Source organism: Mixophyes fleayi, chromosome 4, assembly GCF_038048845.1.
Source record: "Mixophyes fleayi isolate aMixFle1 chromosome 4, aMixFle1.hap1, whole genome shotgun sequence".
Lineage (NCBI taxonomy): Eukaryota > Metazoa > Chordata > Amphibia > Anura > Limnodynastidae > Mixophyes > Mixophyes fleayi.
In genome coordinates this window covers 78,620,305-78,632,977 of record NC_134405.1, presented here as the reverse complement: position 1 = coordinate 78,632,977, position 12,673 = coordinate 78,620,305, and the positions used below count along the sequence as shown (strand labels likewise).

General features: G+C 42.5%; 1 protein-coding gene across 2 annotated transcripts in view; it reads right to left on the bottom strand.

Annotated features, from left to right (window-relative positions):
• The window catches only part of BLM (BLM RecQ like helicase), a 38,728-nt gene that overhangs the window by 11,252 nt on the left and 14,803 nt on the right, over positions 1 to 12,673 (bottom strand). For both annotated transcript variants that reach the window (XM_075207506.1, XM_075207507.1), the window contains exons 9-10: positions 4,255 to 4,373; positions 3,079 to 3,192 (exon numbers count right to left, since the gene is read on the bottom strand). In XM_075207506.1, coding sequence (XP_075063607.1) covers positions 3,079 to 3,192; positions 4,255 to 4,373 — 233 coding nt within the window. The remainder of the gene's footprint in view (positions 1 to 3,078; positions 3,193 to 4,254; positions 4,374 to 12,673) is intronic.

The window sequence follows — 12,673 nt, the reverse complement described above, 5'->3', positions numbered from 1 at the left end:
TATAGCAATCACCAGTTTTGTAGATTGCCCATTTAGATATCCAGAAGGGCTTCTTTTTAGGCTGCACTGACCCAGGAGGCTGTATGAGGCCTCAACTAATGTTCCCATGCCAGTTTAGCAATCAGGAAACAAAGGAAGTTTCCTTATATTTTCTTTTCCAGTTGTGGCCCAAATGAAGCAGGCAGCAGATGGGGAACAATTGGATGTATTGTATGCTGACAAAGACTTGAAGCAGAAGACTCCATATTGACTGAGGTTCCGGCGGAATCAAAGGCTGCTTCCATCTACGATGGTGCGTCCGTATATTAGAGGCAAGTTGCTGCATTATTTCCTGTGATTGAAGTGCCATTTGGCAACACATCAATGAGTTGGTGAAAAATAGGTTCCTTTGAGGACAGTTTAACCTCTTGTCAAAGGGGTCCTTGAAGGATGAGGTGACTGGAAGGTGTGTTGCCCTATAGTTGTGAAATTATAATGTCCACAGCTGGAGAGGATTCTGACAACTCCAAAACAATGTGTCTGGATCAGCCTATTCCAATGACACAAACTTACTGAAGAGAAGGTCTGGAATACTATAATAATTTTTTATCATCATCATCAACAGGATCATTTTCTAAAAAAATTGAATGCAGGAATTGACCCTGGTTTTAAGAGTTCTGAATGTTCAAAAATACAGCCAGAATACTGTAGACAGAATCAGTTGAAGGAAGCGAATCAACAAATACAACAAAGAGCTTTTCTCTACTTTCACGTCATCATTCAAGGAAGGGTCTACCATGAAGTTGGCCGAAAAATTCCCCAAGACCCAATCAGTGGGGAAAGGAAACACTTGCACTTCAGGAAATGAGGCAGTTGAAGGCCCTCAACTTTTCTCAAAGTACAAAAACTGAATGAATTAGCAACCTAGCCCAGGCAGGTTCCGGGATGTTCTGAATGTACTCTGGGCTCTTCCCCCACCAGAATAAGTAGGCAGAAAATGCAGTACACAGACTGCACTAGGGACCATACTCAATCTGGCTCAGGCAAAGCCTGGAGGGTATGAGCCTTAGAGGAGCTATCTGGGATTGCAGAGTGACACAGGTAGTGCAGTGGGAAACGATTGTCCTACAGGCAGTTTACTGTTGGTGACCTATGACACCTGTCTTTGACATGGATTACTCCATATCACCAATGACTGCACACTGAAAGGAAAAGGTTCTCTGTATACTACCCCACCTCCATCTAAGGAAAGTATGAACCTAACCTGCCGTAAGCCAGAGAGCAAGAATAGAAAAACAAAATACAGGAGTCAGTTTTGCTGTTACCAATGTGTCCAATGAATGGTGCAGACTGAATCAATCTGAAGTTTGGAAGCACGGTAGACAGGTAGGCATTAATTTGCTCATTCGGCCTCCAATACCACCTCTACGCTGATTGCACCCAAATCTATATATCTTCCCCTGATCTCTCTCCTTCTGTACTTTCTCGTGTAACCGATTGTCTTTCTACTATCTCCACATGGATGTCCCAAAGCTCAACATGTCCAAAACAGAGCTTATTATCTTCCCTCCTGCCAGAGTCACCACCTGCCCTCAAATCTCCCTAACTGTCAATAACACAATTTCCTCAGTCTCCCAAGCCTGCTGCCTTGGTGTCACACTTGACTCTGCCTTCTGCTTTATTCCGCACATCCAGACTCTCTCCCAGTCCTGGCAACTCCACCTCAAGACATTGCCAGAATACGCCCTTTTCTTACTCAACATACTACCAAAACTCTTATCTCCTGTCTTGACTATTGCAACCTCCTGCTATCTGGCATTCCACACTTCAATTCATCCTAACTGCTGCTGCAAGACTGATCTTCTCTCACCGCTCCACATATACTACACCACTTTGTAAATCCCTACACTGGCTCCCTGTGTCCTCCAGAATCAAATTCAAATTACTCACCCTTACCTACAAAGCCCTCAATAACACTACCCCCTGCATACATCTCAAATCTCATATCAAAATACTCTCCCTCCCGCACGCTTCGATCTACCTCTGACTTTCGCCTTGTCTCGTCTCTAGTAACCACTTCTCACTCCCGCCTACAAGACTTCTCCTGTGCTGCTCCCCACTTATGGAATTCCCTATTACGCTCAGTCTTTCCAACATCCTTCAAATCTTTAGATGCTCTTTGAAAGCCCATCTCTTTTTTTAGAGGTGACCTTATCAGCTGTGCCCTCTTCCATTTAGAATGTAAGCTCTCTGATGAGCAGGGTCCTTCATACCCTTTGTTTTCATGTCTGTAGTTTTTTTTTTTTGTCTATCTTGTATGTCCCTGTTTTATGTATGTACTGTTTTCTTACTGTACGACGCTGCAGAGCACTGTGGCGCATTATAAAGCTACGATAATAATAATAATAATAATAATAATAATAATAATAATAATAATGATAGCCAGAAAACACACTGAACACAAAAGGAGCTGCTGTTTTCCCAAGACTCCTGCTATTGGCTAGCCATGTATTGCAGTAACAGCCTCCAGAGGAAACTCCCTGAAGACTTTGCTGTTCCACAGGTCCTTTCTAGTGGTTGTTTTGAAGTGCTGAATGGAGTATTAGGCTAAGCCCCTTGAGGTGCGCCACACAGTTGAAAGTACCACTCCTACGGTGAGCACAGGTCTTCGAGTGAAGCATGGTCAACATCCAGCCACCCTATACATAGCACTGGAAAAAGAACTGAGAGGGAACAGGGGAGTAATAGGAAAAAGGAGAAGTCAGTTCTTGTTTTCCAGTGCCCAGGCTCCTGGGGATGAAACATAACCTACTGTGTCCCCCTTATGCCGAAAGAGTAAACTGAGTGGACATCGACTTTATATGCAGTAGATTTTTCCACCTTGATCACAACATTAATTAAATTATTCTCTGAAGCTTTTACAAATGAATTTTAGTTTTAGTGGTAAACTAAAGTAATACTGGTGGACTTTCTCAGCAGTCTGAAAAATGTAGTAATCCCCAATATATTCAGATGACAATGGTTAAAACTGATGCACTCACCTAAATAACCCTTTACGTATTTACTAAATACTAGTATTACAAGTTCCGCAGACATTACCTTCTCTGGAGTGACATACAAAAGCTTTATAATTGGATCTTTTTTGGAGAGCTGTAAGTAAATATTGGAAGCTTCTGCGTCGGTCTTATCCCCAGTGAGAGAAATGGCTGGAATCTAGACACAAAACATTTTTCATAAATGTCATTGTTAAATCAGAGCTTAGAGTCAATCTTGCATCTTACAGTGCTAAAAGCTGAGGGTTTGCACAAGAACCTTGTAAATTTACAAATTTAATAAAAGCCGTTCCTAACAAAATATTACATATGAAGAGGGCTGTCATAACCTGTTAAATTATACTCATGACAAAGCATGATAGTTATTTAAATGGGTAGAATATTGGGAAAATGCTCTTGATGATTAAAAGTAAGGAAACACTCCATTCAGGCATCCAATATTAAAAAGTTATAATTAAATCTAAGCATTCTAATAAGTTTAATGAAAGACTAGCGGCACTGTTCTCTTAAAATATGTATGAGGTTTAATTTATCTTGATGGAGCAGGCTATATGGTATCTCCTATTCATATACATTAAATATGCAGAGATATGACAGAATAAAATCTGGCAATATGATTTGCTGAACATCTGCAGAAGAATAAACTATACCTAAAAATTGGGTACATTACACCTTTAATATAAGTGCATGATGCCATAGTCGTATAGCACAGAAAGAATAGTTCCCACACAACACAAATTCCACCATAAACCCCACTTAGGGACTAGTTAGCAGAATCATATGTTGAGAGTAAAAGTCAGTACTGTGCAGCCAATAGGGGTGTAGAGGGGGAGGAGCTTGAGCTTTTGCTGGTAAATTTAAAGTGCCTAAGCTCCATATCACCACACTCTATACCCCCAGTGTGCCCCATGGGTTGAATAAGAAAGTCAGTTAGCTGGTCCTATTGTGAAAAACAATCCATTTATAAATCTGTACCATTCTTTTCCCATTAAGGTTAGAAACAGCGAAACAGGAAGAACAGTCTGAATATGGCATCATACAACCATTGTTTAATACTTATATTAGAGAAATACAAAATAGAAAAGATTTCATTTTCACGCGGACTAAGTAAAAAAAAAAAGTTTTTAGGAAACGATTTGAGCGTTTCTATTATGTCGCTTATTGCTCATGTTTTCGTCTGTTTCCTTTATAAATATAAAGTGTTAAAAAAAAAGTTTCTTACATCCAAAGACGTAAGCTTCTGAACTTGGTCAACTATCAAGGAACGGAGGGGAGAGATTACGATAGTAACACCAGGAGACAGGCAACCTGGAAGCTGATAACACAAACTCTTCCCGCCACCTGGAAAGACACATGACATTATCAAGCTGAAACAGTCATCATTAACTCAATATAGCACAGAGTGAATAACTTCCTGTACTTTCACAAAATGCATACTTGTATTTATGCGAGAAAACCCAGAGAATAGAGAAACTTTCTTTATATGAGTGCAAATGAAATTTAAATTTTTTCTCAAAATTTACAAACATGCTTTACGGGTTTCTGAAAACAATCAATGACATTTCTGTTTTGATAAAGGAAAATAAGAAGTGTCTGGGTTAGAACTTGTGTGAGAATAATTAAATTTAGAGCTTTATTTACACATTTTGTTTTCCATTCAGTTTTTTAAAGAAAGCAACAATAGTTCAGGTACATTCCAGTAATTCAGCGTTTATTCTGGGAGGTGGAAAATTGGGAAGTGATCTTTCTAAGCAGACATGCTCCTCACCCAGGTGAAATGCTTGCTTTTACTAAAAATCCAGGAATCTGAAGGCATTGCTGGTAGACATCATATTGGCCCCATGGAAATTTGAACTGATTTATCTTTGATAGATATGCTTCCTCAAAAATGATAGAGATGGTGCTCTGGTCATCTTAATGACAGCAGACTGACCAAAGAGGTCTTGGTACATAGACATTACAAAAATAAATAAATGGCAGGAGGTCATTCCTGGTGACTTCCTCTAACAGATCTTCGAAAACAGTCTCTTCAACAGGATATAACTACCATATAGTATGGAAAATATATATTTCTTGGTGTGAGAGGAAGGGGGTCCATACCTCTAACTTTAGATTGACCTGTCTATTGTATTTGGTTTGCTTTTTTGCAGGACAGTGGTATAAAAATCACTCCCTTAAAAAGGTACAGATCTCTGCTGTTTGTGTATTTTCAAAGATAGCTAGCTCCTTTGCCAGAGGTGCAGACAATATTACAGGGAATGTTGCATGTGCCACCATTTGTTCCTCCAATAGCTCCATGGAACCTGCATTTGGTCTTCACAGCTTTACAACAGTCTCAATTTAAATACTTGGAAGACTGTGCTCATTTCTATCTACTGCTAGGAGTGTTTCAGAACTGGGAGCTTCCATGCAGAACCATCTATATCAATTTATTTGTTATGAGGAGAGGACTGCTCTGCGTACCAAGCCCTTCTTTCAACCTACGGTGGTATGAACTTTCCACCTGAAGCAAGAAATTGGCATTGAATTCTTAAAGATTAAATGTTCTGAAGTGGAGGTATTCCTCTCTAAATTGGACGTGGTACAGGCACAGAGGCTCTGCTTGGTCAGGACATGAACTATTGGGAAAACACATAACTTATTTATCCTTTAGGACGCTCACAAGAGGTTTTGACCAGCAACTAAACAAACAATTGCCAGGTGGATTATATTAGTTCAGGAAAAGCAGTTCCTGAAAAGATCAACGCTCATTCTGCCATACTGGCGAGTGCCTCCTGGGCAGTTTGGCACAAGAGCTCGGCAGAGCAGGTGTGTTAATGTTTTTGCCATGTGGTTTTGCTTTTGGAAGTTTCAGAGTGTACCCTCCCTTAGGGACAGCTCTGGAACGTTCCAGGGTTGCAGAGTCCCAATTGGAGAAAAGAGAAAACTTTTTTTATTTATGTTTAATCCATTGCTCAGAATCCATTTGAAGACACAGCTCATCTCTCATTGTTTTTGTTTGTCATTATAGTTTTAAGTTTTCGAAACTAGAAAAGTTTATTTTTCTTGAGCGATTGTTTTTTCACTTCTTTGAGAGTTAGTTAGTTAATAACTGAGGGGATATAGATGGGGATTAGTTTTTCTGAATTTGTGCAAAATTCAAATAAGGGGCTAATTCCTGGACCAGACTTTATACCCATGATCAGAGCATCCCCCCCTCCAATGGACCCAGAGAAATAGATTTAACATAAGTACAAAAATTACTGTTTTTTTTTTAAATCCCTGCAGAGTGGATTCACATGAAAAATGTATTTTTTTATTTCTAGACACTACTAAAAAAGGGATTTTGTTAAACAATTTTTTTCTGAAGTTAATGGGGACAAAGGCATCACTTGGCAAATAAGCCTCACCAACAGGAGAGTTTAAGCACAGAACTACTTTCTCCTTCTATGCTGCCTTAATACTGAACCCCATACACAAAGCCAGGCTAAATCAGTCAACATATAGAAAAGCTATAAATCTATAAACAGAAAACATTTAGAGAAATGGATTGAATTGTAAACTAATAAATCTCTTTTTTCTCAGTCATCTAGGAGATACGAGCATCATTCTGGGAAATCCAGGCGTGCTGGCAGTTTAAGAACTTAACATTTGACCCTAGCACCTTGCCCTTTATACCCCTCTCCTGCCTCTGCCTCAGTTTATGCTTAACCAAGCGCCACAGAAAACAAGACCAATAGCAAGAGAAAAACAGAAAATAGGAAAACAACATCCTCCCAAACACAAAACACTTAATGCAAATGGAGAAACCAAAGCGTCAAGGGTGGGTGCCTGGTGTCCCCCGATGGACTAAGAGAAATGGATGTTACACAAGTATAAAAACCATATTTTCTCCTGCATCCATTAGGGTACACCGGAAACATTGGGGTTGTCCCAAAGCCAACGGAAGAAAAAGCATCATCCCCGGATGCAAACACATGGAACCAGTAGAACCGGGAAAAAGTGAGAACAGAGGACCAAGTAGACCCCAACGCAGCTGCCCAGTCAAGGTGCCATGCAGCAGCGCCCATGAAGCACTCAACGACCTGGTGGAGTGAGTCAGAAGATTCTCCGGAACAGGTCGACCTGTCCCACCATAAGAATGACGCCTTACAGCCATAACTCACAGAGCAAATGTCACTGTAGAGGCTGGCCAGCCCCTTTTGTGCACATCATAGAGGGCCAAAAGATCCTCAGTCTTTACACATCTTGGGTTCTACAGACATTAGTATGCTATGCTCTGACCACATCCAGAGAATGAAGAGAAGCCTTGTCCTCTGAAGACAGACATCTGGTCAGGGCAGGGAATAACAAATATCCTGAATTATGTGGAACTGAGACACCACTTTAGGAAGTAAGGAGAATTTTAAGAAAAAAAATAGGGGATAACAAAATCCCACAATTAATATTTGGGACTTATTGATGGGTCCCATATTAACCCAGATATAGGATACAGAAGTGATGAGAATCTACTTCCACAAAAAAAAAAAAAAACAAGCGCAATATATGATCAGGCTATTAAACCTTTATTAATTAGTGGTGGCACATATAAACGAGCCATTATCCACTAACTTGGCTTCTTTTAGCACTGATAAGAATGTCACAAATCATGAAATTGAACAGCAGCGCAGCTAGGTAGCTGTTTTTCTACCTTCTTAACAGTAACAATATTTATGGTTACATATATTATATCCAAGCTTTTAAATATTTCGCTACAAGTCCTTGATGAATCTACCTCTCTCTGGCTAAATTTTTTTTAATGACAATTAATAAAGTTATATATTTTAAAGACTCTTGACCATTTGAGTGCCTCAACCTTTGGACACACTTTTTCTCCTTTTATTTGGTACGAATAGCCCTCCTGGCGATATATGCTACCGCCATGGCATTGTTCGCATGTATCTTCACCGCCCTGCAGCAAATGTCCCGCACTGACCAGAGCGCAGAACACCGCTCGCAGCTCTAACACATTAATTGGAAGCTTGGATTCCTCCAGAGTCTTGAAAACAGGCGTGAAAACATACAGCACCCTAACCCCAAAAGGATGGCATCCATCACTACAAAAAGTCCAATCCTAGATTGAGAAAGTTCGACCCATGCAAAGACCAAAGGAGCAACTGACCCACCCTTTGGGAAAGACGAAACACCTCACTCGTCAAGTTCAAGTGGAACAGATCTCGCCTGAAGAGGAGTTCCACCTGAAACCACTTTGAAAGGCAATACCATCTTGCCCAGAATCATCATACAGAAGTGTACTGAAATCTGTCTGACAGCCAATAGAGACCTTTTCATCTGAATCTTGTTCAGTTGCAAGCACACCCACTGTTAGCAGGTGTCGAAGAAAAGACGACGACCCAAAAAATATCATCCGTGGGAATATTTGAAATTGAGAATCCAACCATGAGACTCCAGAGTCCGTACTGTCACCTGGACATGAGACAGAAGCACCAATGGCGAACCTGCCTCGATAAGATGATTGTCCAGGTAAGGGATGATCATAACCCCCTTGGACAGCAAAAGCGCAACCATGAACTTGGTGAAGACCTGAGGAGCCGTGGGCCAGACCAAAACGAAGAACCCGGAACTGGTGATGGTCCTATTGATCAGCAACCGAGAGAAGGGTCTGATGGCCCTCTCAGATGGGAACATGCACATATACTTTCGTGATATCCAGTGACACCATGAACTCATCTTGTTTCATGTTGTGAATTACAAACCTCAAGAACTCTATTTTCAATCTGGGCACCCGCAGCTGGGTGATCAAAGATTTGAGGTTCAGGAACGGCTTCAGCGAACCATCAGGATTCAAAATCAGAAACAGGTTGGAGTAACCGCCACAGAAGAAATCAGTGTGTGGATGGCCTCTCTCAGAGCCAGACGCTTTGTTCGACCTGTGGGGAGCCCTGTGGAAAAGTATCATCTGGAGGGAACCATCATGCTCCCCCGGTTCACGATTCCCCGCACCCAGGTATGCTTGGTGGACTGAAACCACTGATCTTGGAAGAGGAGAAGGTCCACTGTGGACCTTTCAAGGGGACAATGCACGTCATGTTGACTGCTTGTCTGTAGACTTAGCTGCTGGACGCCTAGCAGACCAGGCCTGACATCCTACAAACCAGCCCTGGGGTGTATAAATGCCCTCTGGAGTAGCAACTCCAAGACCTGCCAGACAAATGAAAGGAGCGAAACCTGGACATCCTAGGTTTTGGAGCATTAACAGGAAGGAAAGTACTTTTTCCCCAGTCAACTTACTAATAATGTTGTCAAGCTCCAGCCAAAATAGAACCCTTCCAGAAAAAGAAAGTGCCTGAAGAGTCTTCTTAGACTCCACATCAGCCTCCCAAGACTTAAACCAGAGAATCTGACTGGCCAAGACCACAGTGGAACATACCCATGTGCCTATCAGCACCACCTCCCCCAAATAGTCCTTAGCCCTCTGAATCTGTTCCACCAAAGGAATAAATTCAGACAACAAACCCGCTGAAAGCTGTTTGGACCAGTGTTTTTACAGCCTTATTCTCCCAGGTAGATGCCAAGGCAGGCCTTGAGGAGGCACCCACTGACACAAAATCGGACTTCGGAATCAGACCTTTGACCTTATGGCCTGCACCGTCCTTAAGTGTTGCCTAAGAATAGAGATGGTGGTTGCCTTAGACAACCACACAACAGAAGCGTCCACCTCTGGAGACACTCCCAAAAACCTCATGGGGAAAAGGATAACAGGACTGCAGACGACAGGACACCTGAAACTTCCGATCCGGCGATGACCAGAACTCATCCAACAAATTGTCCAGCTGGGAGGAAGAAACGCTGTGTAAACAGAGAAGGCTCTGCAGTCTCAGCAACTGCTACCTCCGGAATATCTAACACCTGGCACACAGCCCTTATCAATTCCTCCAACCCCTGATGGTCAGAGGCTCTACCAGCCGGTTGCACTTACTTGATGAAGACAGTGTAGTGAATTTCAACATCCTCTCTAAAGAGACCAGACCTTTGTACCAAAGTCGCTAGACCCAGGCCGGTTCCTCTGAGACCGCAGCCACATGCACTGCAGGACCCTGGCCTTGCGAAACAGGAATGGCTTCCACAAGACTCCCCGCAGAATCGGAGGGAACCTGGGAAAGACCCACCCCGATTGGGGACAGACCAACAGGGCAATATCAGCCTGGCTAGTGATCTAGCCCAGTCTGGCTACGCCGTGTTGGACCAGACACCAGGCGCACACCGCACCCAATCCACAGACTAGCATGCAGTGCACAAAGCATCCAGGAGGCAATTTTGTGTTCCATTCGGTACAGGTGAATTTCGTCATAGAGGTCACCCCCCCCCCAGCCTTAGCCCTTGAGGATCTTCCCCTACGTGATATGATAAACACAGACTGGGGAAACAACACAAAAGAAAAGACAGAAGCAGCACACAATTAGGGAAAAGAAAGTGAGCCTGCGATACAGCCCCAGAGGCCAAACAATATGAGGGACTCAGAAAAACAACCCCACAGATCTGGCAACTTACAGATGGAAGGACAGAGAAGGGGAGTGTTGGAGCTTCAAAATAGCTGCTATAATGATGTCTGCACACGAGGAGTAAAAGACCACCAGGGAGGAAGTGCATGGAAGGAAACAGTACCTCCCCCAGGGCCCAGCACTGGATTGGAAAGCATCCAGAAGGACAGCCCCCTCCACTAATCCAGTGCCTAGCAGGGGCTTACACTGAAAAAGTAATCCCCACCTGACCCAGCCCCCTAAGGAACTTAATGACTGCCTCCTCTAAAAGAGACAGCCCACCACAACTTCCCAAGACCCCCTCTTCAGCACTATGTTGAAAGGGGGTTATACTCACCGTCTGCCACTCCTCAGCTGCGCAGTGAGGCAATGGCTGGTACCCTGCAACCAATGAAGGGGAACACCTGGCACAGTCTGCGGAGGCTGTGGCAGTCTCCTCTGGAGGTGTCCAGTGGTGGAAACGGTAGAGGAGGCATGCCAATGGCATCTCCGGTCCCCTGCTCCAAGCAGTGCACAAAGCCAGCTGTACTGTGCACTGCAGAAATGACAGTTGCAATGCAATGCAGCAGTTTTGCAGTTGACTGTCAAGTACATGAGGTAAAAGCCTTCAAGCAAATGATTCTTTTTTTTTTTCTTTTTAAATTATTAAAAAAGGGTTGTCCAGCAGCTCCAAAGCAAAACATGTCCTGCCATGCTGGAGCACTAAACAAAACTTAGAGGGGTATAAAAGGTGAGGAGCTAGGGTCAAATGTGAAGTTCTTAAAGTGCCCACACGCCTGGATCTACTACACTATACTGCAATGTTCCTGGTGTCTGCCAATAGACAAAGGAGAAGATGGTATGACAAGGATCAGGGACCTGATGTGTTACCATTGTACAAAACTTGGATAACAACATGTCACTTAGCAAGGCCTACATGCTAAAGTACTTAGTTTAGACTCCTCCTCTGCTGAAAGTTAAGGGCACAAACAACGTTGTCAGTGTATAGAATACTACTGATCCTACAACTAAGGAAATAAAAAGTAGGGAAGAACAGCTTGACTCACGGGAACAAGAAAAGCATCCCAGTGTTAGAGGGAAACACACTTTAAATAGGCGACAATGCATGTAGGGAAAGTCTTTCATGTAATGTACTGTCACCGACGTGTGATAGTTTAGATTGCACATGTCAATGACACTGCCGAATTAAACAATGCACAAAAAGGAAATACCAGTAGGTGCCAGCGCCTGATACAATTACTGTATTTCACGCTAGGCTGTGTTTGTGAGCGACACCTCTTACTATAAACATAAGCCAGTCACAGATATAGAATGAGGATAAATCTGGTGCCAAGAGTGATCTCTGGATTAGCACACCTCGGTTTGGTGTGTGCACCACAACAGAGACAGCGGACATTGGCTCTCTCTGGTCTTGGTGTGTGCACCACGCTGAGGCTCTATCAGGGAACAAATCATCCACTCCACAAATGATAATTGTGTGCAGAGCTGGAAGCCGCATCTTTCCTTATCCATAGGATAAAAGACAAAGTGTGTGCAACTCCCCAGCACATGGAAGGCATCTTCAATAAAGGTCAGTACGTCATGCTCTGGGTATCAGCAATAAGGCTGATCTACAATCAGACATGTGCAGAGATAAAAACAATAATAATAATAATGCTACTAAAAATATCAAATATAGAAAATCATTTAAAAAAAAAAACAAAAAACAAAAAAACAAAAAACAAAGTAGAAAAGAGAGAAGATTGGACAGTGCCAAAGTCCACAACCACGTGTCAGAGGACCCCATCTGGTAGTAAGAGAGGTTACACTAGCACAGAAGGAGGGATTCTATTCTTAAAGTGCCCGGCGTCCTACTGGTAGAGTGATGTTTGTATCCTCAAGATGGCCGAAAGCGAAAACAGTATTTACACAAAAAATTTTGCCTCCCTTAAATTATCATATTAGCCTAGATTAACGTACACAATTAAGTTTAATTAACACAACTTCAACCTGGAATCACTAACCCACTGTGATTTGATGAAGAGCAGAACTATGGAAAACGTCACTAACGACACAAAACATTTTCACATCACAAGTTTTTAGAGCTCTCATGTCCTATCCTCAGAATAGCCACGACTAGTA